The sequence below is a fragment of the Macaca fascicularis genome, chromosome 6 (assembly GCF_037993035.2).
Source record: "Macaca fascicularis isolate 582-1 chromosome 6, T2T-MFA8v1.1".
In the NCBI taxonomy this organism is placed as follows: Eukaryota; Metazoa; Chordata; class Mammalia; order Primates; family Cercopithecidae; genus Macaca; species Macaca fascicularis.
In genome coordinates, this window is record NC_088380.1 from 148,134,851 (window position 1) to 148,159,240 (window position 24,390).

General features: G+C 51.3%; 1 protein-coding gene across 15 annotated transcripts in view; it reads right to left on the reverse strand.

Annotated features, from left to right (window-relative positions):
- ARAP3 (ArfGAP with RhoGAP domain, ankyrin repeat and PH domain 3) overlaps positions 1 to 23,897 on the reverse strand; it is a 28,490-nt gene extending 4,593 nt beyond the window's left edge. For 6 of the 15 annotated variants that reach the window (XR_012414185.1, XR_012414184.1, XM_073994455.1 and 3 more), the window contains exons 1-25: positions 23,837 to 23,897; positions 21,637 to 22,177; positions 21,429 to 21,490; positions 21,213 to 21,324; positions 15,853 to 16,056; positions 15,649 to 15,718; positions 15,265 to 15,385; positions 14,993 to 15,177; positions 14,804 to 14,910; positions 14,354 to 14,553; positions 14,163 to 14,248; positions 13,838 to 14,020; positions 13,532 to 13,667; positions 12,779 to 12,895; positions 12,184 to 12,331; positions 11,972 to 12,074; positions 8,800 to 9,019; positions 7,385 to 7,448; positions 6,993 to 7,156; positions 3,692 to 3,904; positions 3,333 to 3,438; positions 1,785 to 1,932; positions 1,414 to 1,482; positions 580 to 654; positions 366 to 480 (exon numbers count right to left, since the gene is read on the reverse strand). Coding sequence is in view for 12 of the 15 variants with exons in the window: in XM_073994455.1 (XP_073850556.1) it covers positions 366 to 480; positions 580 to 654; positions 1,414 to 1,482; positions 1,785 to 1,932; positions 3,333 to 3,438; positions 3,692 to 3,904; positions 6,993 to 7,156; positions 7,385 to 7,448; positions 8,800 to 9,019; positions 11,972 to 12,074; positions 12,184 to 12,331; positions 12,779 to 12,895; positions 13,532 to 13,667; positions 13,838 to 14,020; positions 14,163 to 14,248; positions 14,354 to 14,553; positions 14,804 to 14,910; positions 14,993 to 15,177; positions 15,265 to 15,385; positions 15,649 to 15,718; positions 15,853 to 16,056; positions 21,213 to 21,324; positions 21,429 to 21,490; positions 21,637 to 22,160 (3,532 nt within the window). In the remaining 3 variants the exon portion in view is untranslated. Of the gene's footprint in view, positions 1 to 365; positions 481 to 579; positions 655 to 1,413; positions 1,483 to 1,784; positions 1,933 to 3,332; positions 3,439 to 3,691; positions 3,905 to 6,992; positions 7,157 to 7,384; positions 7,449 to 8,799; positions 9,020 to 11,971; positions 12,075 to 12,183; positions 12,332 to 12,778; positions 12,896 to 13,531; positions 13,668 to 13,837; positions 14,021 to 14,162; positions 14,249 to 14,353; positions 14,554 to 14,803; positions 14,911 to 14,992; positions 15,178 to 15,264; positions 15,386 to 15,648; positions 15,719 to 15,852; positions 16,057 to 21,212; positions 21,325 to 21,428; positions 21,491 to 21,636; positions 22,178 to 23,836 lie in introns of those variants that run through there. The other 9 variants (XM_073994459.1, XM_073994458.1, XM_065545901.1 and 6 more) reach the window with 6 other exon arrangements.
- Between the last annotated feature and the right edge of the window lie 493 nt (positions 23,898 to 24,390).

The following is a 24,390-nucleotide window of genomic DNA, read 5'->3' on the forward strand; positions in this document are numbered from 1 at the left end:
GGGTTAGTAATGGCATTTAAAACCATGAGAATAGGTTAGTTCATCCAAGGAGAAATGTAGATAGATAAGAGAAAAGGGCCCAGGATTGAGCTGGGGGTCTCTCCAACATTTGGAATCTGGGCAAAAGAGGAAGAGAAGCTCCCTTTAAGGTAGAAGGTAAACTACAAGCTTGTGGGGGTCACTAAGGCCAAGATGGAAGAATACTGAGAAAGAGGGAGTGAGTCAACTGTGTTGAATGTCCCCTCGCATGGATGAGTGGATGAGTCCGCTGTATTTTGGTAACATGAAGTCACTGATGACCTTGACCACACAACCACACACAGGCATATATACATGCGTGAACACATAGGCATGGTCATACTCACCCAACTCCCCATGCTCGCGAATCTCAAAAGTCACCCACAAGTCCATCCCAGCTGCTGTCCCCCGCATCTCCAGTACCTGGTTAGTCAGCTCCTCAGCAGTCAGGGTTGGGGACACCTGGGGTCAGGGCAAGAGCAGAGAACCCATGCTGGTCAGGCCATTGCCCCTGGAACCTCACTATCCTCTTACTTCCCCTCCAATCCCCTCGGGACCAACCTTCAGGGTGACACAGTTGTCTGGGAGCTGCTGTTCTATATAAACTTCCATGATGAGGTCTCCAGCCTGAGACAGCTGAGGGGAGGGGTAAAAAAGTCAGAAGGACAAAAAAAGGATGCAAAAGAAATCAAAGTCAGAGGGTTCCTCGTGTTGCCTCATAAGCGATTCTTCCAACAAAGATCTCCTCCCAACCCCAATGTCACTCAGGCTCTTAAAAGGGAGAACTCTGGAAGTGGCAAAACTGCATCTTTAGGCTGCATATGTGCTCCCCAAGGCATCAGAGTGGTTGGGAGGACAGATGTGGAGTCAGACTGCCTGGTCTCTTCCACTCGCTACAGGGTGACCTTGAATAAATGACCCTCTGAGCCTCAGTTTCTTTATTTAAAAAAATGAGACTATCTACTTCATGGAGTTGTATGATACTAACATGAGATTAGAGGTGCTTGGAATATAATAAGTCCTCAGTTATGTTTGCTATTATATTTATTATTATTCTCACTGCTTTGTCTGATTTTACTAACTCCTCCTTGGATCTCTTACACTTAGTAGTAAGGTCTCACTTGATGCTCCCACAGAAAACCAAAACAAACTATCCAGTGTCAAGATTATCACCAGGAAGAATCCTCATGGTGGAACAAATGGAGCAAACCATAACCAAACCCCACTCCCCAAAGCACTTCTCTCATTGGATTTCCTCTGTCTCCCAGAGAGCTGAGTGCTAGTGTCCCGAAGGACAGGCTGGAAAGGAAACTTCCTCAGCTGGGCAGAAAGTCAGCTTCCTGTCCTGATGTCTCCTCCTGCCGCATTCAGGAGACTAAGGTCAGGACGAGTTACCTGCACATCCTTCCAGGTGGTGATAAGACTGACCTCCAAGTCAATCTGAGCTACCTGGTCAGAATCGATCTGTGAAAGAGACAAAAGAGAGTGTTGAGGTGCTGGAAGAGGATCTGCAGGGAAGATCTCAAGGCCAAGGAGGACCTGTTTAAAAGGGCTGGAGGCCAGAAGAGCTAAGAACCAAGGGTGTGAGGATGTTAGAAGTGAGGTTGTGGGAGAAAAAGGCCCAGGGTTCTGGGAGGTGGTTCCTGGTGTAGTGGGCCACCAGAGGCCTGGGCTGGGGGCTTGTTGGGGTGAGCAGGATCCAGAGTCTCTGGGTCCTGTGAGGGTAGGGGAAAGGGATTGTGAGTTAGAGGTCAGGAAAGTCTTACATCAAAGACAGAGATGTAGCCGTCAATGAGCTCCTGCAGCACCCGAACCTCATGTTCCCCCCGCCCATCCGTCTGGAACACGCTGGGCGCAAACAGCAGAGCCAGGTTCCGCGTGCACATCTGGTTTAGAGCCGCACATTTCTGCACCCTGCAGAGGGGTGCCAGGGTCTTCATCAATGTAGCCATTCATTCAGCAAACACTTATTGAATCCCTATTGTATGCCTGGGCTAAGTGCTTGGGATACAGTAGTAAGACAATATTGGCATCAAGGAGCTCCCAGTCTAGGGGAGACAGATAAGGCAAGAATCAGCAAACTTTTTATGTAAAGGGACAGATGGTAGACATTTTAGGCTTGCAGGCCAGACAGTCTCTGTTGTAACTCCTCAACTCTGTTGCTGCAGCATGAAAGGAGCTATAGGAAATGTATACATGAATGGGTGTGGCTTTACACTTTATGTACAAAACTTTATTTATAAACATAGGCAATAAGCTGGATTTGGCCCCATGGGCCTGTAGTTGACCAATCCCTATAATATAGTATGTTTTTATTATTTATTTATTTTTATCTTTTGTAGAGATGGGATGTCTCACTATGTTACCCAGGCTGGTCTCCAACTCCTGGGCTCAAATGATCCTCCTGTCTTGGCCTCCCAACGTGTTGGGGTTACAGGTGTGAGCCACCACACCTGGCCCCTGTAATATAGTGTAATCAGTGCAATACAGAAAGGGTTTCTCCCCAGAATTGCTCAAAGACCTGTCTTCCTAACAGATTGGTAAAGGTAGATGTGCATTTTATTCGTTTTTGTGTTTCTTGTATCTAATGCTTTCCCTGACATCACATAATAAAACAAAATAATATTGATTGCTAACCATTTCTGAAGGCTTATGACATGCCAGATGTACTGGCATGTACTGTACTAAGAATTTAATGAATTTTGACTCTCTTTTTTTTTTTTTTTTTTTTTGAGACAGGGTCTCTGTCACCCAGGCTGGAGTGAAGTGGTACAATCTTGGCTCACTGCAACCTCCACCTCCCGGGCTCAAGTGATTCTCGTGCCTCAGCTTCCTGAGTAGCTGGGATTACAGGTATGCACCACCACGCAGGGCTAATTTTTGTATTTTTAGTAGAGGCTGGGTTTCACTATGTTGGCCAGGCTGGTCTTGAACTCCTGGCCTCAGGTGATCCGCCCACCTCAGTTTCCCAAAGTATTGCGATTACAGGCGTGAGACACCATGCGCCCAGCCTTCATTTAACTCTCTCATAACCTATGAGGTGGATATGATTCATTACATCATCCATTACTTCCTTTTAGAAATGAAGAAATTGAGGTACAAGTAATTTACCCAAAGTCACACAGCTACAATGATGGCACCAGATTAAAGCCTAGGTCTGCCTGATCCCCCAAATCCATTCTCTGAACCTTGATGCTATGATACCTTCACTTAACAACTGTTTGTGGAATGAATGAATGAATGAATGAATGAATGAAAGTGCAGGGTCAGACTGAGGTGAGGAAGGGTCCTGCAGAGGGTCTGGCTATACTGACCGATAGAGATGCCCAATGAGGGTGGCCAGTGTGCGGCGGTTGACCCGCGGCAGGCAGCCAATCACATCTTTATATTTCTGCAGGCGCTGATTCTTCTGGGGCAGCTCTGGGGATGGAATGGAGGAGGGTTGGGGAGGACCCAGGAAGAAAGAGTGGCAGCTGGTATGGAGGGAGGGATTTTTAGACACAAACGCAGGATGGATGTGTCTCTGCCCCCTTCCCACCTCCCCCTGAGCCAAGTCTCCGGATGATCCCCCAGGGTGGGAAGTGATGGGGAGGAGGGCTGCCAAACCATGGATTCTGGTGGGGGAAGGCAGAGATCCTGGTTGGGCCTTGGTTCTCAGGGATCTTAGGAGTACCAGCAGCCTCCCTCCAGCGAGGCAGCAACCGTGCAGAGGTCACAGGGTCATCGAGCTCACGAAAGAAGCGTTTGAGTGTGTCAGTGACATCCTCCACAAAATGCTCCCCTGGTCGGAGCTTCACCGACCGGGCATCTCGACGGAACTCAGCCAGGAGTTTCAGGCTGCGGGCACGAGCGCCCCCTTTCCGGTATACACCTTCCAGCCGGAGCCCTAAGGAGAGCCAGCCATCTCTGCTCACCATGGTGCAAAGGCTACCACCACCCACCATGGCCCATCCGTGGCCTCCCTATGTGGTATGTGGCTGATGGGGGCATGGATTCAGAGAGGAGGAGCTCTATGCCTCCATGGTCTTCATTCTCAGGTCTCAGAAAGTCCTTCTCTGACCTCACTGTCACATGTAACAACCCCCATGACACTGTATTTCCTAACCACTTTTATTTTTAAAAAGCACTCTCTGAAATCACTTTATAGTCCATCCTCATTATCTGTGGATTCCATATCTGCACATTCTCCTACTTGCTAAAATTTATTTGTAACCCCAAAATCAATACTTTTGGCATTTTCATCATCATTTATGAACAAAGTGAAGAAAAATTTAAGTCCCCTCCCCAATGTGCATGTTCTTACTCTAAACAAGTGTATCCTTTTAGTGGTATATTTAGAGCCATATTTTTGTGCTTTCTGTTGGTGATTTCACTGTTTAAGATGGCCCAAGTATAGTGCCGAAATGCTGTCTAGTGTTTCTACGTGTGAGAAAGCTGTGACATGCCTTACAGAGAAAATACATGTGTTAGATTAGCTTCCTTCAGGCATGAGTTACAGTGCTGTTGGCCTTGGGTTCAGTGTTAACAAATCAAACAAAATATATAAAATAAGGTCTCTTTACACAGAAAAATACATACAACAAGGATACATATTGATCAGTTGACTAAAATGTTATTGTAACCACAGGCTAGCAGGAAGTTAACCCTGTATTTCCCCTGGGACAGTGATTTAGTATTCACTAATTAAATGTTTGGGACCGGGCGCCGTGGCTCAAGCCTGTAATCCCAGCACTTTGGGAGGCCGAGGCGGGTGGATCACGAGGTCAGGAGATCGAGACCATCCTGGCTAACACGGTGAAACCCCGTCTCTACTAAAAAATACAAAAAACTAGCCGGGCGAGGTGGCGGGCACCTATAGTCCCAGCTACTCGGGAGGCTGAGGCAGGAGAATGGCGTAAACCCAGGAGGTGGAGCTTGCAGTGAGCTGAGATCCGGCCACTGCACTCCAGCCTGGGCGACAGAGCGAGACTCCGTCTCAAATAAAAAAAAAAAAAAAAAAAAAAAAATGTTTGCAGTGGCTTAGAACATAACTACCACAAATAACAAGAACAGACTATATTTGTTTTCTTATTTATTACCCAAGAGATGGGTAATAAATAAGCTTCCTAGGACCCTCCCTGCTTACTGCCATATCCCCACTGTCTGACACATGGTAGCAGCTCAACCAATGTATGCTGACTAAACAGTGGTGGTACAGGAACCTTGGAGGCGAGGGGATGAACACCCAGATTCTTTCTTTTTTTTTTTGAGATGGAGTTTTGCTCTTTTGCCCAGGGTGGAGTAAAGTGGTGCCATCTCAGCTCACTGCAACCTCAGCTCACAGCGATTCTCCTGCCTCAGCCTCCCGGGTAGCTGGGATTACAGGCATCTGCCACCATGGCCAGCTAATTTTTGTATTTTAATAGAAACGGGGTTTCACCATGTTGGCCTGGCTGGTCTCGAACTCCTGACCTCAGGTGATCCACCTGCCTTGGCTTCCCAAAGTGCTGGGATTACAGGCTTGAACCACCATGTCCAGCCCCATATTCTTTCTTCAGGGCTTTCTCACTGAGCCTCTGATTTATTTCCTCCTTTGAACACGAGAGAGGTTGAGAAGAGGATAAGGATGTAGCGAGTGGGGGAGGTCACTGAACAAGGCCACTGCCAAGGCATGGAAAATGTTATTAGCCACTGACTATCCATTTCCCATGACTAGTAACAATTATTTGTAGGTTTGTGGAGGTGCTGTTTTTTTCCTTACAGTCAGCCCTCTGTATCCATGGGCTCCACAACTGCAGATTCAACCAACATCAAAAATATTTGGCAAAAACCCCGAGATAACAATATAACAACAACAAAATACAAATAAAAACAATACAGCATAACAACTATTTCCACAGCACTTGCATTGTATTAGGTATTATAAACGATCTAGGGATGATTTAAAGTATACAGGAAGATGTGCCTAGGTTATATGCAAATAAATACTATGCCATTTTATGTGAGGGAGCATCCATGGATTTTGGTATCCACGGGGGTCCTGGAACCAATCCTCTGCGGATATTGAGTGATGACTGTACTGCCCACCTTAGTTTTCTGTGAATTTTCCTTCTTAAGAGTCCAGCCTTCTAAAGAGGGTTCACAGGAGAAAAAGATTCTTTTTGGTCCTTATTTAGACTGGATAAAAAACAAGGGCCAGGTGCGGTGGCTCACGCCTGTAATTCCAGCACTTTGGGAGGCCGAGGTGGGTGGATCACCTGAGGTCAGGAGTTTGAGACCAGCCTGGCCAACATGGTGAAACCCATCTCTACTAAAAACATAAAAATTATCAGGTGTGGTGGGGCACGCCTGTAATCCCAACTACTTGAGAGGCTGAGGCAGGAGAATTGCTTGAACCCAAAAGGCGGACGTTGCAGTGAGCCGAGATCGCACCACTGCACTCCAGCTTGGGCGACAGAGCAAGACTTCATCTCAAACAAACAAACAAAAACTCACAAAGAATTATGGGGGCCATTTGCACAGCTGACCATTTAAGCCTGGAAAACCTCTCACACAGAATAATTCTGCTTAAAACTTCTGGGAATGTGCTGCACAGCTCAGCTCTCACCCCACAGCTGCTCACTGTTTGCCATGGCTCTGTGTCCTCAGTCACATTTTCAGTGCTCCTCCCCTACTCCACACTCTGACGAAACTTCTGAACACTTATTACATGCCAGGCCCTGCACTCAAGGCTTGACAAGCATTGTCTCACTGTCACAATTATCCTGGAAAATGAGGACCGTTGGCCCCATTTTACAGATGATGGAATTGAGGTTCAGAAAAGCAAAGCAGCCTGCCAAGAGTCATATGACCAGCTGGGGTCCAGTTGCAGTTTCTAGAGGCAAAGCTCTTCCAGGCTGTGCTCATGTTCCACCCTGGCTGTGCTCACGTTATCCACCCCCTCATCCCCCCACCCCCCACCCCCACTGGCTCAGTATCAGCCAGTGCCTACTCACCATGCTGGGTAACGAAACTGATGCAGGCATCCACGATGATGGGGATGTCACCCCGGCTCATCTGCTGCTCCTGCAGCCCTGTGCCACCCCCACCAGCCGCGCCGCCAATGGCTGTGTTCCATGCCGTGAAGTCCAGTCGGCCCTCTCCTTGCAGATACAGGGTCCTGAGACCGGAGAGGCCTGAATCAGAGCCAGCTCCTCTGACAGGCCCAGATGCATGGGGACCAGACTTCCCAGAGCCACCAGCAGAGGGCAGCAACATCCAACCCAAATCATCTTGGAGCAAGGGAAGAAACTTTGAGGAAGTGGGCAATAGCCCAGCAGGCCAGGTTGCAGAGTGTGGGCTTGGCTCCAGGAAGGGGAGCCCCAGGTCAAGGGCAAGGGCAATTTACCTTCCTGTCTCCACCAGGACCAAATACTCTTTCTTGTCTGGGGTGTCAGCTGCAGAAACCACACCTGGGAGGAGAATCAGTGGACATTTTCATGATTATCATCTTCATTATAGAGACTATTATTTATTAAATGCTTAACTTGCATAGATGCCAGGCTAGGAGCATTACCAAAAACGTTCAGTTGAATCCTATGAGTTATGTACTATTATTCCCATTTTATAGGTGACACATTAAGCTCAGAAAGTTTAAGTAACTTGCCCCAGATCACTTGCTATAAAATGACAAGACTAAACACAAACCCAGGTCTCTTGTTTCCAAAGTCCTAAAATATTATCTTACATTGTTCCTCTTTTAGGAGAAAGGAAAGCAGCGAGGGTACCCAGTCCCCTCTCCCAGGACCCAACCAGCAAGTGACTCCAATTAATAACATTTATAGGCTGGGCGAGGTGGCTCACTCCTGTAATCTCAGCACTTTGGGAGGCCAAGGTGGGTAGATGACCTGAGGTCAGGAGTTCGAGACCAGCCTGGCCAACATGGTGAAACCCCGTCTCTACTAAAAATACAAAAATTAGCTGGGCGTGGTGGCAGGTGCCTGTAATCCCAGCTACTTGGGAGGCTGAGGCATGAGAATCACTTGAACCTGGGAGGTGGAGGTTGCAGTGAGTTGAGGAGTTGAGATCATGCCCTTGCACTCCAGCCTGGGGGATAGGGCGTGACTCTGTCTCCAAAATAAATAAATAAATAATAATAATAGTAATAAATTTATTGAGCACTTAAAAAATGCTTGTCAGGCTCTGTGATACATGTTTTAGATGCATTACCCTATTTGAACCTCACTACAACCCTCTGAGGAAGATGTTATTATTGTACCCATTTTAAAGATGAGGAAACTAAGGCACAGAGAGGTTAAATAACTTGTCCAGGGATATACAGCTAGGAAGTGATGAAGGTGGGGTGTAAAGCTGGGCAGTTGCCGGGCGTGGTGGCTCACGCCTGTAATCCCAGCACTTTGGGAGGCCGAGGCGGGCGGATCACCTGAGGTCAGGAGTTGGAGACCAGCCTGACCAACATGGAGAAACCCTGTCTCTACTAAAAAAATACAAAATTAGCCAGGCATGGTGGTGCATGCCTGTAATCCTAGCTACTTGGGAGGCTGAGGCAGGAGAATCGCTTGAGCTGAGGAAGCGGAGGTTGCTGTGAGCTGAGATTGCGCCATTGCACTCCAGCCTGGGCAACAAGAGTGAAACTCCGTCTCAAAAAAAAAAAAAAATAGCTGGGCAGTTTCCCTTCAGAGCTTGTACCTGAAGCCACCATGTTCTGCTGTTTCCCGTAAGAAACCCCAAATAATAAAGGTCTGCTCCTATGCACCCCCATGGCCACCCTTCATCCCTGTCCCCCCAAACCTCCCTGCTTACTGATCTCCTGTAGCCTCCGCAGATGCACCATGTCCTCAGGGGCTGGGGGGCCGGGGCCCGGCGCTGAGCACAGGAAGAGGTGGTCACCACGAAGGAGGCCGAACCCTGACAGCCAGACACCAGGGGCCGGGGCTGTATGGGAGGGGGACCGCAGCCATAGGCGGCCCAGCCGCAGCAACCCAGGACCCAGCAGCTGGTGGCAGCTCAGCGGGGAGAACCACTGTAGAGGCAGGGGAGGACAGGAGAAAGGGGGATGGGGGAAGAGACAAGGAACAGGGGAGAGAAATGAGAGTGACCGGGGTAGGGAAAAGCAGAGAAAAACACAAAGAGAAAGCAGAAGAAAAACAGGAATGCAAAGGGATTGGAGAGAACAAAGGAGACAGCCAAGGAGGAGAGATGAGATGGATGGAGAAAGACAGGAAAGAAATTCAATTCAATTCAGTTTGCTCTCCCCAACATAAAGAAGACCACTGTGTGGCAGCCTTGAGCCCTTAATTGAGGTGTGGGTGTAAAAAAGAATACTCATTCTTGTGCAGTGCTGTGATCATGGCTCACTGCAGCCTCAACCTCCCCCAGCTCAGGTGATCTTCCCACCTCAACCTCCTGAGTAGCTGGGACTACAGGAGCATGCCATCACACCTGGCTATTTTACTTTTTTTGTAAAGATAGGGTTTTGCCATGTTGCTCAGGCTGGTCTCAAACGCCCACCTTGGCCTCCCAAAGCGCTGGGATTACAGACACGAGCCACTGCGCCAAGCCAAAAAGGCATACTCATTCTTTATAGCCAAAAATGCTACACCTGAAGACTCATGATGCCCTGGGAAATCCCACCACCCTAGGGGGCTGGGGAGAAGCTTTATAGAGGAAAGGATGTTTGAGGTCGACTGCAAAGCAGTGCTTCTCAAACTACCTGCAGTAAATTGCAGTAAAGGATCAGAGCTTTTTTTCCTTTTTCTTTCTTAAAGTCCCAAGCTGTCACTAACCAATACCGTACTTTCTTTTTTTTTTTTTTTCTTTTTTTTTTCATTGAAATGGAGTTTCGCTCCTCTCTCCCAGGGTGGAGTGGCATGATCTCGGCTCACTGCAACTTCCACCTCCCGGGTTCAAACTCCTGACCTCAGGTGATCTGCCTGCCTCAGCCTCCCAAAGTGTTGGGATTACAGGCATGAGCCACCACGCCCGGCCAATACTGTATTTTCATTAAAAATAATAAAAGTGGCCAGGCGCGGTGGCTCAAGCCTGTAATCCCAGCACTTTCGGAGGCCGAGGCAGGCGGATCACCTGAGGTCAGGAGTTCGAGACCAGCCTGACCAACATGGTGAAACCCCATCTCTACCAAAAATACAAAAATTAGCTGGGCATGGTCATGTGCACCTATAGTCCCAGCTACTCAGGAGGCTGAGGCATGAGAATTGCTTGAACCCGGGAGGCGGAGGTTGCAGTGAGCCAAGATCTCGTCACTGCACTCCAGCCTGGGAGACAAGAGCGAAACTCCATCTCAAAAAGAAAATAATAATAATAATAATAATACAAGTGAATTGCTAGAAAATCTGGATGAAAAAACGAAGAATACAACCCGACCCGCTTTTTTTTTTTAGACGGGCCTCACTTACCTAGGCTGAAGGGCAGTGGCATGATCACAGCTCACTGTAGGCTCAACTTCCAGGGCTCAAGCAATCCTCCCAACTCAGCCTCCCCAGTAGCTGGGACTACAGGTGAGCACCATCATGCTTAGCTAATTCTTTTATTTTTTGTAGAGACGGGGTCCCAGGCTCCTCTCAAACTCCTGGGCTCAAGCAATCCTCCCGCCTCAGCCTCCCAAAGTGCTGGGATTTGCAAGTGTGAGCCACCACGCCTGGCCCAAGCCCTTTTTTTAAAATAATTAGATTCAACACATAAAATTACTATGTCAAATTGCTATAAAATATTCTAAATGCTTACTCTCAAGTTCTGTGCTTATCCTGTCATGGACCATAACACATAGTCCAGGGGCTAGTGTGGTGTGACAGTCTTCACAGCACCCTCCGGGTAGCACTGCCTTAAAGGATAGCTTTTTGGAAATGTAGATAATAATGAGAGGAGACTTAAACCTGGTTGGGAGGGCCACGACAGAGCCTTGAAAAGATATAGAGACAATGTGTTAGTGTGAGGAGTTGTAGGAGGCCTGGGAGAAGGTGGTCAAAAGCCAGAGCAGTGGAGCATTTCCCATACAGGAGTGCCAGATGCTGCAGAGATGACCTGGTGAGGCTGGGAGGCAGCCTTAGCCCTTGGAAATGAGAAGGCACTGGTGACCTGCTGGGTAGCAGTTCAGAAGGGCATGGGCAGAGGAGGGCAGCTGCAAGGGGTCAAAGGGGAACTGCAGGCTGCTCACGACTTTCTGACGCATTGTCAGGAGGGAAAGGAAGGCACCAGGGTGAAAAGTTGAAGATGGAACAGATCTTAGGGAAAAGCTGTCTTAGGATGGGAGAGATTGTCGTCATCATTGTCATCATCACTACCATCATTATTATTTCAACGCCCACATACTGAGGGCTTGCTGTGTGTGGGCCTCACATGTCATTTAATCCTCAACCCTAGGGGGTGCGTCTTTTACGCCCACTCTACAGATGTGGAAAAGCTCACAAGGCTAAGAGTTGTGAGACTCCAATCCCAGGATGTCTGACTCCAGGGCCTGAACTTTCAGTTCTGGCAATGGCATACAGGAGGGAGATACTGGCTTATCTAAGAATGGACAAGCTGGGAAATATGAAGGTAGCTTTGCCTCTGGGCTTGCTGGAAAACTGGAGCAGAGGGTAGGTAGTGGGAATCAGAGCCAGCTTCTTCGTGGGAGGAGGCATTGGCACAGCGAGGTTTGGGCCATGAGCTTTGCAGACAGAGGCCTGAATTTTAGTCCTGTGCGCTGGTGCCTCCTAGCTCTGTGACCCTGACCAAGTGAATTCGTAAACTCTAAAACTTAGTTTCCTTATACGTAAAACCTTACCTCTGAGGGTGGTTGTGAAAATTAAATGAGATATCGAGTGGGCAGTGCTTAACACAGGGCCTGGCACAGAATATGTGCTCAGTCACCCTTAGCTGTTAGTGGAAGAAGTGGCTGTAGAAATAAGAGAGAAGATGGGAGCACGTGGGGACAAGGAAAGCACGAGTTGCTGCAGAGGGCGCTCTCCTGTCTCACCTTGCCCACAGCACTAGTCCAGGCCTCCAGACTGTCAGCTCCATCTGTGCCAAAATGCTGGATCCTCCCCCCAGTGAGGATGAGCTCAAAGGAAAAGGGGAACCTGGAGAGAAGATGAGGTCAGGGAGGAGAATCGGACCAATGAGGGGGCTGTCAGGCTGGAGGTTGGGAAGAGAAAAGGGGAAGCTCAGTGAGCACAGGAGGGCTATTACCTGTCAAGGTCACCTGGGTCAGTAGGTGGGGGGCTCACACCCAGACATACAATATCCTGGGGCTGTATGAGGCTGAGGGGTTCAGGGCTGTTTTCTGATGCAAACATTTCCAGAGCTGCTCCCAGCACACACCATAGGCGGGGGGGAGCTAAGGAGAAGGAAGATAGTCAGGGGTAGCAGACCTCTGCCCCCACTGTCATAGTTCCCATTTACCAGATATTTATTCTGTGTCAAGCCCTTTGCCCATATATGATCCCATGAAATCTTCACAATAACCCTATGAGGTGTTATACTCAGTCCTGTTTTGCAGATGGGGAAACTGAGGGTCAGTTTCAGTAGCTCGCCCAAGACACATAGGTAGGAAGTAGCAGAGCTGGGATTTGACCCAGACAGTCTGACTTCAGAACAGATGCTCTTAACTATCACTCAATGCTGCCACCTGGCATGGTCTCTCTCTCATCCCCAGGACCCCAACCTATTCCCAGGCATGGCCCCACTTTCCCATCCCAGCCCTCACCTCTTTGTCCCTCTGCAGTACACTCACACCCATCCACTTTCTGTCCCTGTATCCTCCCATCCCTTGGCTCCCCCTCACCATCCCGGCCCCTGCGAGGGGGTGAGGGTCCAGCTTTGTTGGTGACAGGACCACAGTACAGGAAGCCGCTGTAAGTAGCAGGCACCACCACCTCATTGTACACACCAGGGGAGGGGTCTGCAAGGGGAACGGGAAGTAGTAAGGTCAACCAAGTGCAATGGGATCACCTGACCCCCTCTGGGGAAGGGATGAAATGGAGAAAGACAGTGGGACCTGACTCCACTGGCAGCACAGCCAAGTAGAGCCCAGTGGAGCTGGATCCCTCACTACCCAGATTGCAAAACAGAGAGGCAGGGGGTAACGAGACAGGGAGCCCTCTGGCCCAGCCCCTGCCCACTGCCTCTCCCCACCAGCCAGCCAACCAGGCTGTTAGCTCTGGGTGGGCACCTCAGGGCATGTGCCATCCTGTAAGGGTCTCAGCCCCACTGGCCTGACCAATGGAGATGAGTGTAACTAAGCTGATCACTTCTTTGAGAGATCAGACTGTCTCCAGGGAGACTAGCCCTGACCTATGGATTGGCCCTGTCTGGGGTGGACCAGCACTAGCACCTGGAACACCCAGACCCTCCCCAGCCATGACCATCATCAGCTATCGCATGACATCAGGAGATAGGCCCTGGAGGATCTGAGGATTTGGGAAACTGCCCAGGCTGGGCCACTGTGATCAGCTAATTGGGGCCCCTTGGAAGAAGTGAATCATAGGTTGGGTCTGAGAATTCCTGTGGGGGAGAGAGGAGGCACTTGGGGGATGACCTGGGGGCACGAGGCCAGGGCAGCTGCCATCAAGGGCTGGTGGAGACCAGGGCTCCTCGCCCTCGAAGGCCTCAACACAGAGGAGCTGGGTCATGTTCTTCAGCAGGTTGGGTCCTGCCACAGCTGCACACAGTGCCTGCAGGGAGGGAAGGGCCTCTGTCAGCCCCAAATCCCAAACAGAGCTTTGGGGACAGTCGTATGATCACCCAAAACAGTCCCCACCACCCAAGTCTAGGCATTCCAACCCCAGAGAGTGTTTCCTGACCCCTCCTCCACCCCAGATCAGCCCTGCTCTGTCCCACCTACCTGGAGAAGCTGGCTATGATCTGGGTACTGAGGGTGGGGCTTCCGGAAGAGACCCAGCCGGTACTTTCGGGAGATGAACTCACCCCGGAGGCCAGGGGTCGCATCTGGATGCAGTCCCTCACCTGGGGGTAGGGTCCCTGCCCAGAAGCGGTTGGCACGATCATTTCCCAGGACAATGAACAACTGTGGGATGACAAGGGGCAAAGGCAGGTGACAGGAACTCAAGAGTCCTCAGATGTTCCATTCCTGTCCCCAGGCTGGCCCAAGGCCTGCTTCTGGATGCTCCCTTCTACCCCTCCCTCTTTCTCCCTCTTCTGCCCCTCACCTGCACTATCTCATTACTCCAGACACTCGTGTCCAGCTTCAGGCTCTGCACCTTGGAGATCCCGGAACCCAGGGCCCGGTGCTGACCTGTTTGAGGGTGTGTGAGGGTGTGAGGGGCACGGTGCATGGGTACCCTGAGCCCTCTAGTCCCAGACCTCCTGTTCCCCACATAGGCTTGAGGCCAGTCCTCACCTGCACACTGCTTGCAGATGACCACCCCCAAATTGACAGCGGCCCAGTCTGGGCGGGAGGACCCACAGTCTGCACAATGCCGGTTGGCCCGATTAGACCAGATCTTCTCAGCCACCTCGTAGTCAGACAGGGTCTCGGTTACTGCTTCCTGCAGAGCGGCCGCCCAGCTCTGCCGAGCACCCCCAGACTCGGCTGTGAAGCTGAGGGGTTGACAGTCAGTCCATGGGCATGGACCTACCCACCATGTCCCATCCCCCTGGCCCTTGCTGCAGGAGCCACCACAGGCCACATCTGGGGCAGCCCAGACCCTTCTGACATCTTGACCCAGCTCACTGGACTACCATCCGTGCACACCCTCTGACGTCCTACTGAGGAGGCCTCCAGTCCTCTGCACCCTTGTGCCTCCCTCAAAAGTCCCCCAGCCTTGCCTCCCACTGGCCCAGGCCCCACCTGAAGCAGCGATGGGGTGTGAGCAGGTCGAAGCTTCGACTCTTGGTCTCCCGAACGCTGCAGCCCTGCAGTTCGATGAAGCAGATCCCGATGCCCAGAGAGAAGGCCTGGTGGGGTCAGGGGGTGGGCATCGTGAGGTGCCAGAAGAGACTAGTTCAGGCCCCTCAGCCCTCACCCGGCTCTCCTCACCTGCTCACTCTTGTACAGTGCCAGCTCTCCAGGGCTCAAGGCAGCAAACACCTTGGCCTTGTGTCCACGCAGCTCCAGCATGCCCGTGCGGAGGGGTCGGGGTGGCTGGGGGGGCCTGGGATGGCCCAGGAGGCGCTGCTCCTTCAGACAGGACTGCAGTGTGGAGCACCACGTGTCCCGCTGAGCTGGTGGGGATGGAGAAGCAGGTCAGTGGCTATTGCACACACAGCCTCCCTCCCTCCTGCCCTGACTCAGGGAGCTGTGGCCCTCACCCTCACTCTCTGTGCGGAACACGAACACCCTCTGGCCGGTGATGACCTGGAACTTGTTGTCCTTGCTGCTGCGGGTCATCTCAATGGCAGTCAAAGGTATCACACCCTTAGGGAAGGGGTCCTGCAGAGAGAGAGCTCAATGACCCACGAGGACAGGAACTGAACCATGTGTGCCAACCCCTGGGTCCTGCCCCAGATTTTATGAGATTGGCATTCAATCCACAAGCAGTGGGTACAGCTGCTAAGCCAGCTACTTTAAATGCTGACATCAGTCATGCAGTCACTGCCCCCCCACATACACCATGGACTTCCCTCCTTCCAATTCTGAGCCCCTCTCAGCCCTCCCTCTCCCTCATCTCCATGTCACATCTCCTAGCCCCCCACCTTGTCACTGCCAAAGTACATCAGACTCCTCCCGTTGAACTGCACAAAGCGTCTCTGGAAGACATAGTTTCTGAGGAAGGAAGAAGCCAAGATCACTGTTTGAGGTTGCATGGGGTTAGGGGGATCATAGGGTCTGGGGGCACTTTCCCGTGCAACCACCTCCCAGCCTCTCTCTTCTCCCTCCCTTCCCCTCCCAGCACCCACCCCTGAGGGGACAGCTTGTCTAGCCAGCCACTGAGCAGGGGCGTGGGGCGGTCTGCCGTGAAGGAAAAGCTGGCATAGGGTGAAATGAGGTCATCACTGGTCTCCTCTGTTTCCAGGGTGGGTGATAAGAGAGTAGAGTCTCCAGGTAGCTCAAGGCTGGCATAGCCAGCATCCTCCCGTGCCTCCAGATCCTGTCTGCTGAGCCTTATGGGGGCCAAGACAGGGAGGGACACACATTAGACAAGTACCCTGGACACCCTCTTTGTACCTTCTCCATCCTACTCACATCACCTAAGAATAGAATGCCTAGCAGGTGCTGGATCTGCTTTTCTTTTCTTTTTTTCTTTCTTTCTTTCTTTTTTTTTTTTTTTGAGATGGAGCTTCGCTCCTGTTGCTGAGGCTGGAGTGCAACGGTGCGATCTCGGCTCACCGCAACCTCCGCCTCTGGGGTTCAAGCGATTCTCCTGCCTCAGCCTCCTGAGTAGCTGGGATTACAAGAATATGCTACCACGCCTGGCTAATTTTGTATTTTTAGTAGAGATGGGGTTTCTCGATGTTGGTCAGGCTGGTCGAAAATTCCTGACATCAGGTGATTCACCCGCCTTGGCCTCCCAAAATGTTGGGATTACAGGCGTGAGCTACCACGCCCAGCCTCTTTTGAGACAGGGTGTCTCTCTCTCTCTGCTGCCTACGCTGAGCACAGTGGTGCAATCATGGCTCACTGCAGCCTTGAACTTCTGGGCTCAAGGGATCCTCCCACCCTCAGTAGCTGGGACTACAGGCATGTGCTGGCCACCACACCTGGCTAATTTTTTAATTTGTATTTTTAGTAGAGATGAGGTCTCGCCATGTTGCCCAGGCTGGTCTCAAACTCCTGGGCTCAAGTGATCCTCCCACCTTGGCCTCCCAAATTGTTGGGGTTACAGGCGTGAGCCACTGTGCCCAGTCTGGATCTGCTTTTCAAACAGGGGAATAGGGAGGTTCAAAACCCTTAAGATTGGCATGGAGCTGCTTTCCTGAGCATACTTGGAATTTTTATTGGGAAAATTTCAGTCCATCTTCTGTGCCATTAATATGACTCGGATGGAAAAGACGGGGAAGGGCTGTGTAGATGGCTGCCTGTCATGGTTGCCCATGGCTAATCAATATGTCTTGACTCTTTCTCCAAAACGTTCTTGAACTCTCCCTGGACCAAGCACCAAGTTCCTATCAACTCTCACCAGGGTGATACAAATTCCCTAACTGGTCACCTGCTTTCATTCTTGCCCTCCCTCCCACACTCATTCTCCCACAGGCACCAAAGTGCTCTTTTACAAATGCAGATGAGACCATTTTACTCCCTTGCAGGAAGCCTTTAATAATGTCCCATTTGCACTTTGGTTAAACCCAAATTCCAATGGGCTGCAAGAACTTGTACACTAAGGCCCATAGACACTCCCCTGACTGCATCCTGTGTTGCCCTGGCCCTTGCTTACAGCCACATTCTCCTCCGTGTTTCAGAGCCTTTGCACACACTCTTCCCTCTACCTAGAACTTGCCTCCTTCCATGCTTCCCTGGGCTGCTTTTTTCTCATCCTTCAGGTCTCTGCTTATGTCATCTTCTCAGAGAGGCCTCCCTTAACTAATCTGAGTAGATTCCTCTATTATTCTCTATCACTTTCCAGGGGTTCTCAACCTCAACAGCACAAAATAACTTGGGAAACATTAAAAAATATCAGTACATGGGCTCCACACCAGACACTTAAATGTGAATCTCTGGGAGAGGGCCCAGGCACTTGTAGTTTTAAAAGTTCCCCAGCTAACGTTGAGAACCGCTACTGCAGCCTGTTTCCTACTTCACTGAGAAATTGAAGTAATCAGATAAGAACCCCCACAGACTCCCAGTGCCATGTTTACCCAACTTCACGCACATATTCTGCCTTCCTCCTGTGACTATAATAAACACCCGTGTCTAAAGCCAGACCCTCCTCTGTGCACTTAAGCCTATTGCTCTCACCCACACAATCACTCTAGACATCCCTCACTCTCCTCTCCCGTACATAACTGTCCCTCCCTACCAGATCATTCCTATTCACCTACAAACCTACATAACATTGTATCCAGTAAAAACTCTTCTTGGACGGGTACGGTGGCTCACGCCTGTAATCCCAGCACTTTGGGAGGCCGAGGCAGGCGGATCACGAGGTCAAGAGATTGAGACCATCCTGGCCAACATGGTGAAAAACCCTGTCTCTACTAAAAGTACAAAAATTAGCTGGGCGTGGTGGCACATGCCTGTAGTCCCAGCTACTCAGGAGGCTGAGGCAGGAGAATCACTTGAACCCAGAAGGCAGAGGTTGCGGTGAGCCGAGATCATGCCACTGCACTCCAACCTGGGCCACAGAGCAAGACTCCGTCTCAAAAACAACACAAAAACTCTTTTCTTGACTCTACTTCCTCTAGCAACAATCATTCCAACTCTCTGCTCTTCTTTGCGGAAAAATTCCTCAAAAGACACTGTCTATACTTTTCTATTCTCTCTTAAAACCCACTCTGACCGGGCTTTCACCCCATCACTCTGAGACTGTACTTGTCAAGATCCCCAGTGACCTCCAATTCCAAGGGTCAGTTCTAAGTCCCATCATACACAGTAGCAGACCCCTCAGAAAGCGTAGGACACAGTTGGCCTCTCCCTTCTTCTCCTCCATTTTCTTCACTTTGCTCCTATGACATCATATTCTCCTGGCCGTTTATTTGCTGTCTGTTTCTCTTCTGTCCATTTTGTAGATTCTTCCTCTTCTCCCAAACCTCTAGATATGGGAGTGCATGAGGGCTTTGATCTTGGTCCTCTTCTCTATCTGCACTCACTCACAGCTCTATGCACCCATCTAAGCGCTGACAACTCCCAAGTTTAGGTCTCTAGCTCTGACCTCTCCCCAGACTCTAGACTTGTCTACCTGGTGGTCTATTTTTCACCTCTTCTTGGAGGTATAACTTACACCTCAAATTCAACACTTCCAGAACTGCACTCCTGATCTACCCTCACCTCCCAGCTGCCTTAGCACAGTCTTTCCCATCTCAGACCATGGCAGCTCCAGGAACTTTCAGGTGCTCAGGACAGTGCTATCCAGCAGAAGTCAATGCGAACCAAATATGTAATTTTAAACTTTTCAGTAGCCATGTTTAAAAAAATTAAAAGAAACAGGTGAAATTAATTTTAATAATATATTTTATTTAACCCAATATATCCTAAACATTAACATTTTAGTATGTAATCAACATGAAAATGACTATTTTTACTACATAAAAATTCTGTAATCAACATAAAATATAAACATAATTTATGTTTATATTTATTATATTCATCCAGTATTGCTTTTTCTCATATTAAGTCTTTGAAATCTAGCAGGTGTTTTACATTTATTGTGCATCTCAATGGAGACTAGCCACATTTCATAGGCCCAGTAGTCACGTGTGGCTAATGGCTACCATACTGGTCAGCACCAGCTCAGACGGAAGCCCTCAAGGTCATTCTTGACTGCTCTTTTTTTCTCACACCCCAAGTTAATCTGACAGTTTGCCTTCAAAATAAAGCCACTTGTCATCATCTCCGCTACTATCACTGTACTCTGAGGTCTCTCACCTACATTACTACAAAAACCTCCCCACTGGTCTCTCTGCCTCTCCTTTTGCCCCCTACAGACCACTCCCAACACAGCAACCAGGGAGATCCCTTTATAAAGTCAAAACCCCTCAATGGCTTCCCATTTCACTTAGAGTAAAAGCCAAAGTCCCTACAAGCTCCTGCCTTATCTGGCCTCTTGTTTTTGTTTTGTTGGTTTTTAAAAAAAAAAAAAACAAAAAAAAACAGGGTCTCACTCTGTTGCCTAGGCTGGAGGGCAGTGGCATGATCTAGATTTACTGCAACCTCCACCTCCCTGGTTCAGGTGATTCTCCTGCTTCAGCCTCTCTAGTAGCTGGGACTACAGGTATGCGCCACCACTCCCAGCTATTTTTCTTTTTCTTTTTTTTTTTTTTTTTTTTTTTGAGACAGAGTCTCACTGTTGCCCAGGCTGGAGTGCAGTGGCATGACCTTGGCTCACTGCATGCTCCACCTCCCGGGTTCCCACCATTCTCCTGCCTCAGCCTCCCGAGTAGCTGGGACTACAAGTGCCCACCACCACACCTGGCTATTTTTTTGTATTTTTAGTAGAGACGAGGTTTACCATGTTGGCTAGGCTGCTCTCGAACTCCTGACCTCAGGTGATCCGCCCACCTTGGCCTCCCAAAGTGCTGGGATTACAGGCATGAGCCACTGTGTCCGGCCCTTATCTAGCCTCTTTCACCTCTCTGACTTCATCTCCTGCCATTCCTCCCACCATGGCCCACCTGCCCCAGCCAAGATGCCCTGGCCTCCTCACTGCTCCTGGATCCCCTTGGGCATACACCCGCCTTGAGGCCTCTGTTCCAGTCACTCGCCCTACCTAGGGCACTCTTCCCCCAGTTATCTTCATGGCTAACTCCTTCACCTCCTTTCCTTCAAGTTTTTGATCAAATGCCATCTTCTTAACGCTCTGCTAACTGTAAATGAAAAATTGCAGTACCCCCAGCCAACCTCCCAGCCCTCTTACCCTGCTCTATTTTTTCCATGGCACTTAATACCTTTTAAACATTCTATAATATTTAATGTATTATGTTTATTGTTAATGGACTACCTCCCCACAAGGGCAGGGATTTCTGTGTACACTAATCTATCCCAAGCATCTACATCTCGTATATGATAGTTGTTCAATAAATATTTGTTGAATGAAAAAACGAAAAGCACTTCTCCTAGTTGGGCATGGTGGCTCACGCCTGTAATGCCAGCACTTTGGGAGGCCAAGGCGGGAGGATCACCTAAGGTCAGGAGTTCGAGACCAGCCTGGCCAACATGGTGAAACTCCATCTCTACTAAAAATACAAAAATTAGCCGGGCGTGGTGGCGTGCACCTGTAATCCCAGCTACTCAGGAGCCTGAGACAAAATAATTGTTTAAACTCAGGAGGCGGAGGTTGCAGTGAGCCTATTGTGGCATTGCACTCCAATCTGGGCAACAGAGCAAGACTCCATCTCAAAAGAAAAAAAAAAAAGAAAAGAAAGAAAGAAAAGCACTTCTCCCAATTTTCCATTATACGACCATTCGTTTGTCTACTTGTTTTATTCCCAGTCTGTCCCACTGAGTCACAAGTTGCCTGAGGGTGCCACTGGGTCTGTGATACTCATCCTGTATCTTGAGTGCCTGGCTGGTGAATACTCAATGCACGTTTGTTGAATAACTGGATACACGGCCACCACCGACTCACCTGCTCCTCCCTCCCACCACTTCCCTGTTTAGTACTCACCTGTGTTCAGCCCTGTCCTGACAAACACTTCTGCCCTCTCTTCTGTCGGGGGCCCCTGGAGTCCCCACAGGTTGGACACCATAGTACAGACAACCAGGATCCATTATGTGCACTGGCAGGAGGAGAGGGGAACGCACAGGGAAGAGGAGATTGCTGGGAGTGTATGAGGTCCTGAGGGCACTATCCCTCTCCCCCAACCCATGATAATCCAGTTACCTGTGCCTGCTGTGGGCCTGAGGGCAGGGGTGGGGGCAGTGGTTTGGGAGCTGTCTGGGGCCCTGAAGGGAAAGGTCTATTGGTTACTTAGGCAGAGAGGAGGAAGAACAAGCCTTCATGCCCTGCTCCCCGCCTCCGCCTCTGTCCAATTCATGCTCTCCTCCCCACGCCCCCCAGCATCAGTCCCTAGGGAGCCAACCCCACTCACTTTTCCTGAGCTGCCTGTGCCCTGCCTCTTAGGTCCAGGCCGAAGTAGATGGAATTAGGCATCATCTCCACAGTATTTAGGGCTGAAGACTGCTCAGTGGAGGAAGTGGGGAGAGGAGGCGGCCTTGGGCTGGGCTCTGGGCTCCTGGACACTCCTGGTTCTCCGAGGACTGGGCTCAGCCCAGGTCTCTGAGTGGTGGCAGGGCCACTGAGTCCACCAAACACGGTCCTGGGCTTCGGCACGGGTTTAGGGGGCTGGGTTTGGGGAGCTGGGCTGGAGGATGGTTCCATGGCACTATCTGATTTGGGATCCAGGGAGCCCTCTTCGGTGCCTGTCTGCAGCAGGCGCAGAATGCGTTTCCGGTGCCCTGTGGCGCTGATGCCCAACTGCTTCAGCTCCTCGTGGCCCAGGCCCCGGGCTGCACCTGCTGTAGCCAGGCCATGCCGTCGGAACGTGTCTGCATACTGCTCCAGGTGCACCGTGGCCAGCCACACAGCGATGTCCAGGTCCTGAGGGGCAGCCATGGGGGCTCAGGCCATTGCTGGGGGGAGGGGCAGGGTGAAGGGAGGGCTCAGGCTGAGAATCCCCCTCCCTGCCCCAAGGTCTGAGGCCTGGACAGTGAGCACCAGCCTTCAATCTTCCTCCAAAGAAAGATGCTGACAGGCCTGCGATCTGGAAGCAGATCCATCCCAGAACAACAGCAATGGCTCTCTACTTAGGGAAGGGACTTCATTTGAAGTTAAGGAAACTGAGGCCCAGAGAGGGGAAGGGGCTTGCCCCAGGTTCACAGCAAGTCAGTGCTAGAGTTGGCCCCTCAGCTCCTGCCCACCCTGGGTCTGGGTCAAAGCTCTGCCCCTGCCTGACTGCACATCCAACTGAATAAGCATGGGACAATATACTAGAATGCTGTGGGGCAGAGTGGGATTGGGAGATGCAGAAGAGGGGCCAATGATGTGGCCAGATCAGCTGTAGACTAAGGTGGGGAGAGGGGCAGCCTAGGTAGGAGGAAGGAGGTGCAGACCCTGCTCCCTCTTGTTTCCAGAGCCGAGGTATACAGGCCTGCCATCCTAATCCTGGTTGTTCCCAGTCCCTCCTCCCCTTCCACCTATTGTCTCTGCTCAGACTTCCTTCCTGTCCCTCCAGCCCTGGCCGCCTCCACATCCTGCCTGCCTTGGTCAGGCTGCCCTGAGAGCCCTAACCAGTCCTAATGTGTGGGATCCCAGCCCTGGGTGGAGGCTAATTGAAGAATAAGGATGGGGGCGGAGAACCAGGCCAGAGAGATGAGGGACCAGAGGTCAGGGGTACTCCAGAGGTACCCACTGGCAGCATGTTCACATGCTGTTCACATGTGTGTGCACATGCCCTGTAGCAGTTCAGCAGTGTGAAATGCCAACCCCTCACCTCTGCTTTCTCCAAGCCTTCCTTTTCTGAGCTTGCCTTTTCCCTGCCCATTCCCTTGGGCTCAGGTCTCTGCTCTGTCCCCCTTCTGCCAGCCTGACCCTGACCCCAGTCTATTTCATAGACCTGTCTCTAATTCTGTGGCCCCTGAGTTTTATCTCTGCCTTGTCCCTGTCCCTGCCCCACTCCATCTCAACCTCTCAATCCTTCTTTGTCCCTCTCCTTGTCCCACCCTGTTTTGCTCTCTGTCGTTAAGCTTGTCCCTGACTCAGTCTCCAATTCTAACCAGATCTTGAGTTGTATCTGTGTTTCTGTCTGCCTCTGAGCCTGGGTTTCTGTCTTCCTCCTCGGCCTAGGCTCTCTCCTTGTTGCTCTTATGCTCTGTCGGTGACCAGGACGCCCTCTCCGTCCCAGCATCAGTGCGGGCCTCCTTCTGCCTCTCTCCAGCTGGGCCTCATTCCCAAGCCAGGGCCCGCGTGCTGACCCTCGGGCCCTGACTCAGGACCTGGTTTCCCGGTGACTCAGGCCGGGCTCGAGAGCACGGGACTGGGAGCCGAGGTACTCGCGGAACAGGAGCGGCGGGGGCGGGGCGGGCAGTGGCAGGCAGCGCAGGCTGCGACGAGGGAGGGGGCGAGGAGGGATGATGGGGCAGAGGCCGGGCAGCAGGAGGGAGGGGCGGGTCGTGGCGGGGAGGGGGAGGGCCGCCGGCGCCGAGGGGACCCTGGGAGCCCACGAAGGCCCTCGAGAAGGTGATGGGGAGGAGTCTGGGAAGCAGGGACCCGGGGGGCGCGGGGGTCCTCACCTCACTACGCGGCCGCCGTCCGCTCGCGGGTGCCCGCCGCGCGTCCGAGGCTCCGGGTCCCGCCGCGCCGGCCCCGCCTCCCCTCTGCCCTCCCTCGACGGGCCCAGCCCCGCCCCGCCCGGCCGGTTCCCTCCGCGGGGCCCCGGCCACTCCTTGTGCAAGCGCAGGCCTCCAAAGGGTTTGGGCTCCTTGCCCAACCGCCGCGCTTATCTCCGAGTCTGCCCCCAGTGTGCCCTCTCGCAGGCCGAGAAAGGACCACAATACGTTGGGACCAAGACAACCTCAGGGAGAGGGACAAAGAGGCAGAGACCGGGACGGAGATTGGGACGGAGGTAGAAACTGAGAAAGGGAGAGTGCCAGGGAAGGTTTTGCATCCTCTCTGCTGCACCCGTGCCCTCCAGTCCTGCCAAAAGTGAGGAGGAAAGGTCGAACCATAAGCCCTCAGGGCACCTCTCCTACGCCCAGCAGGGTGCTGGACCCTGGCAACCAGTTTAGTGGGGGGACAGAAGCTGGACATCCAGAATTCATGGGGAGCCACAACCTTCCAAGCTGCC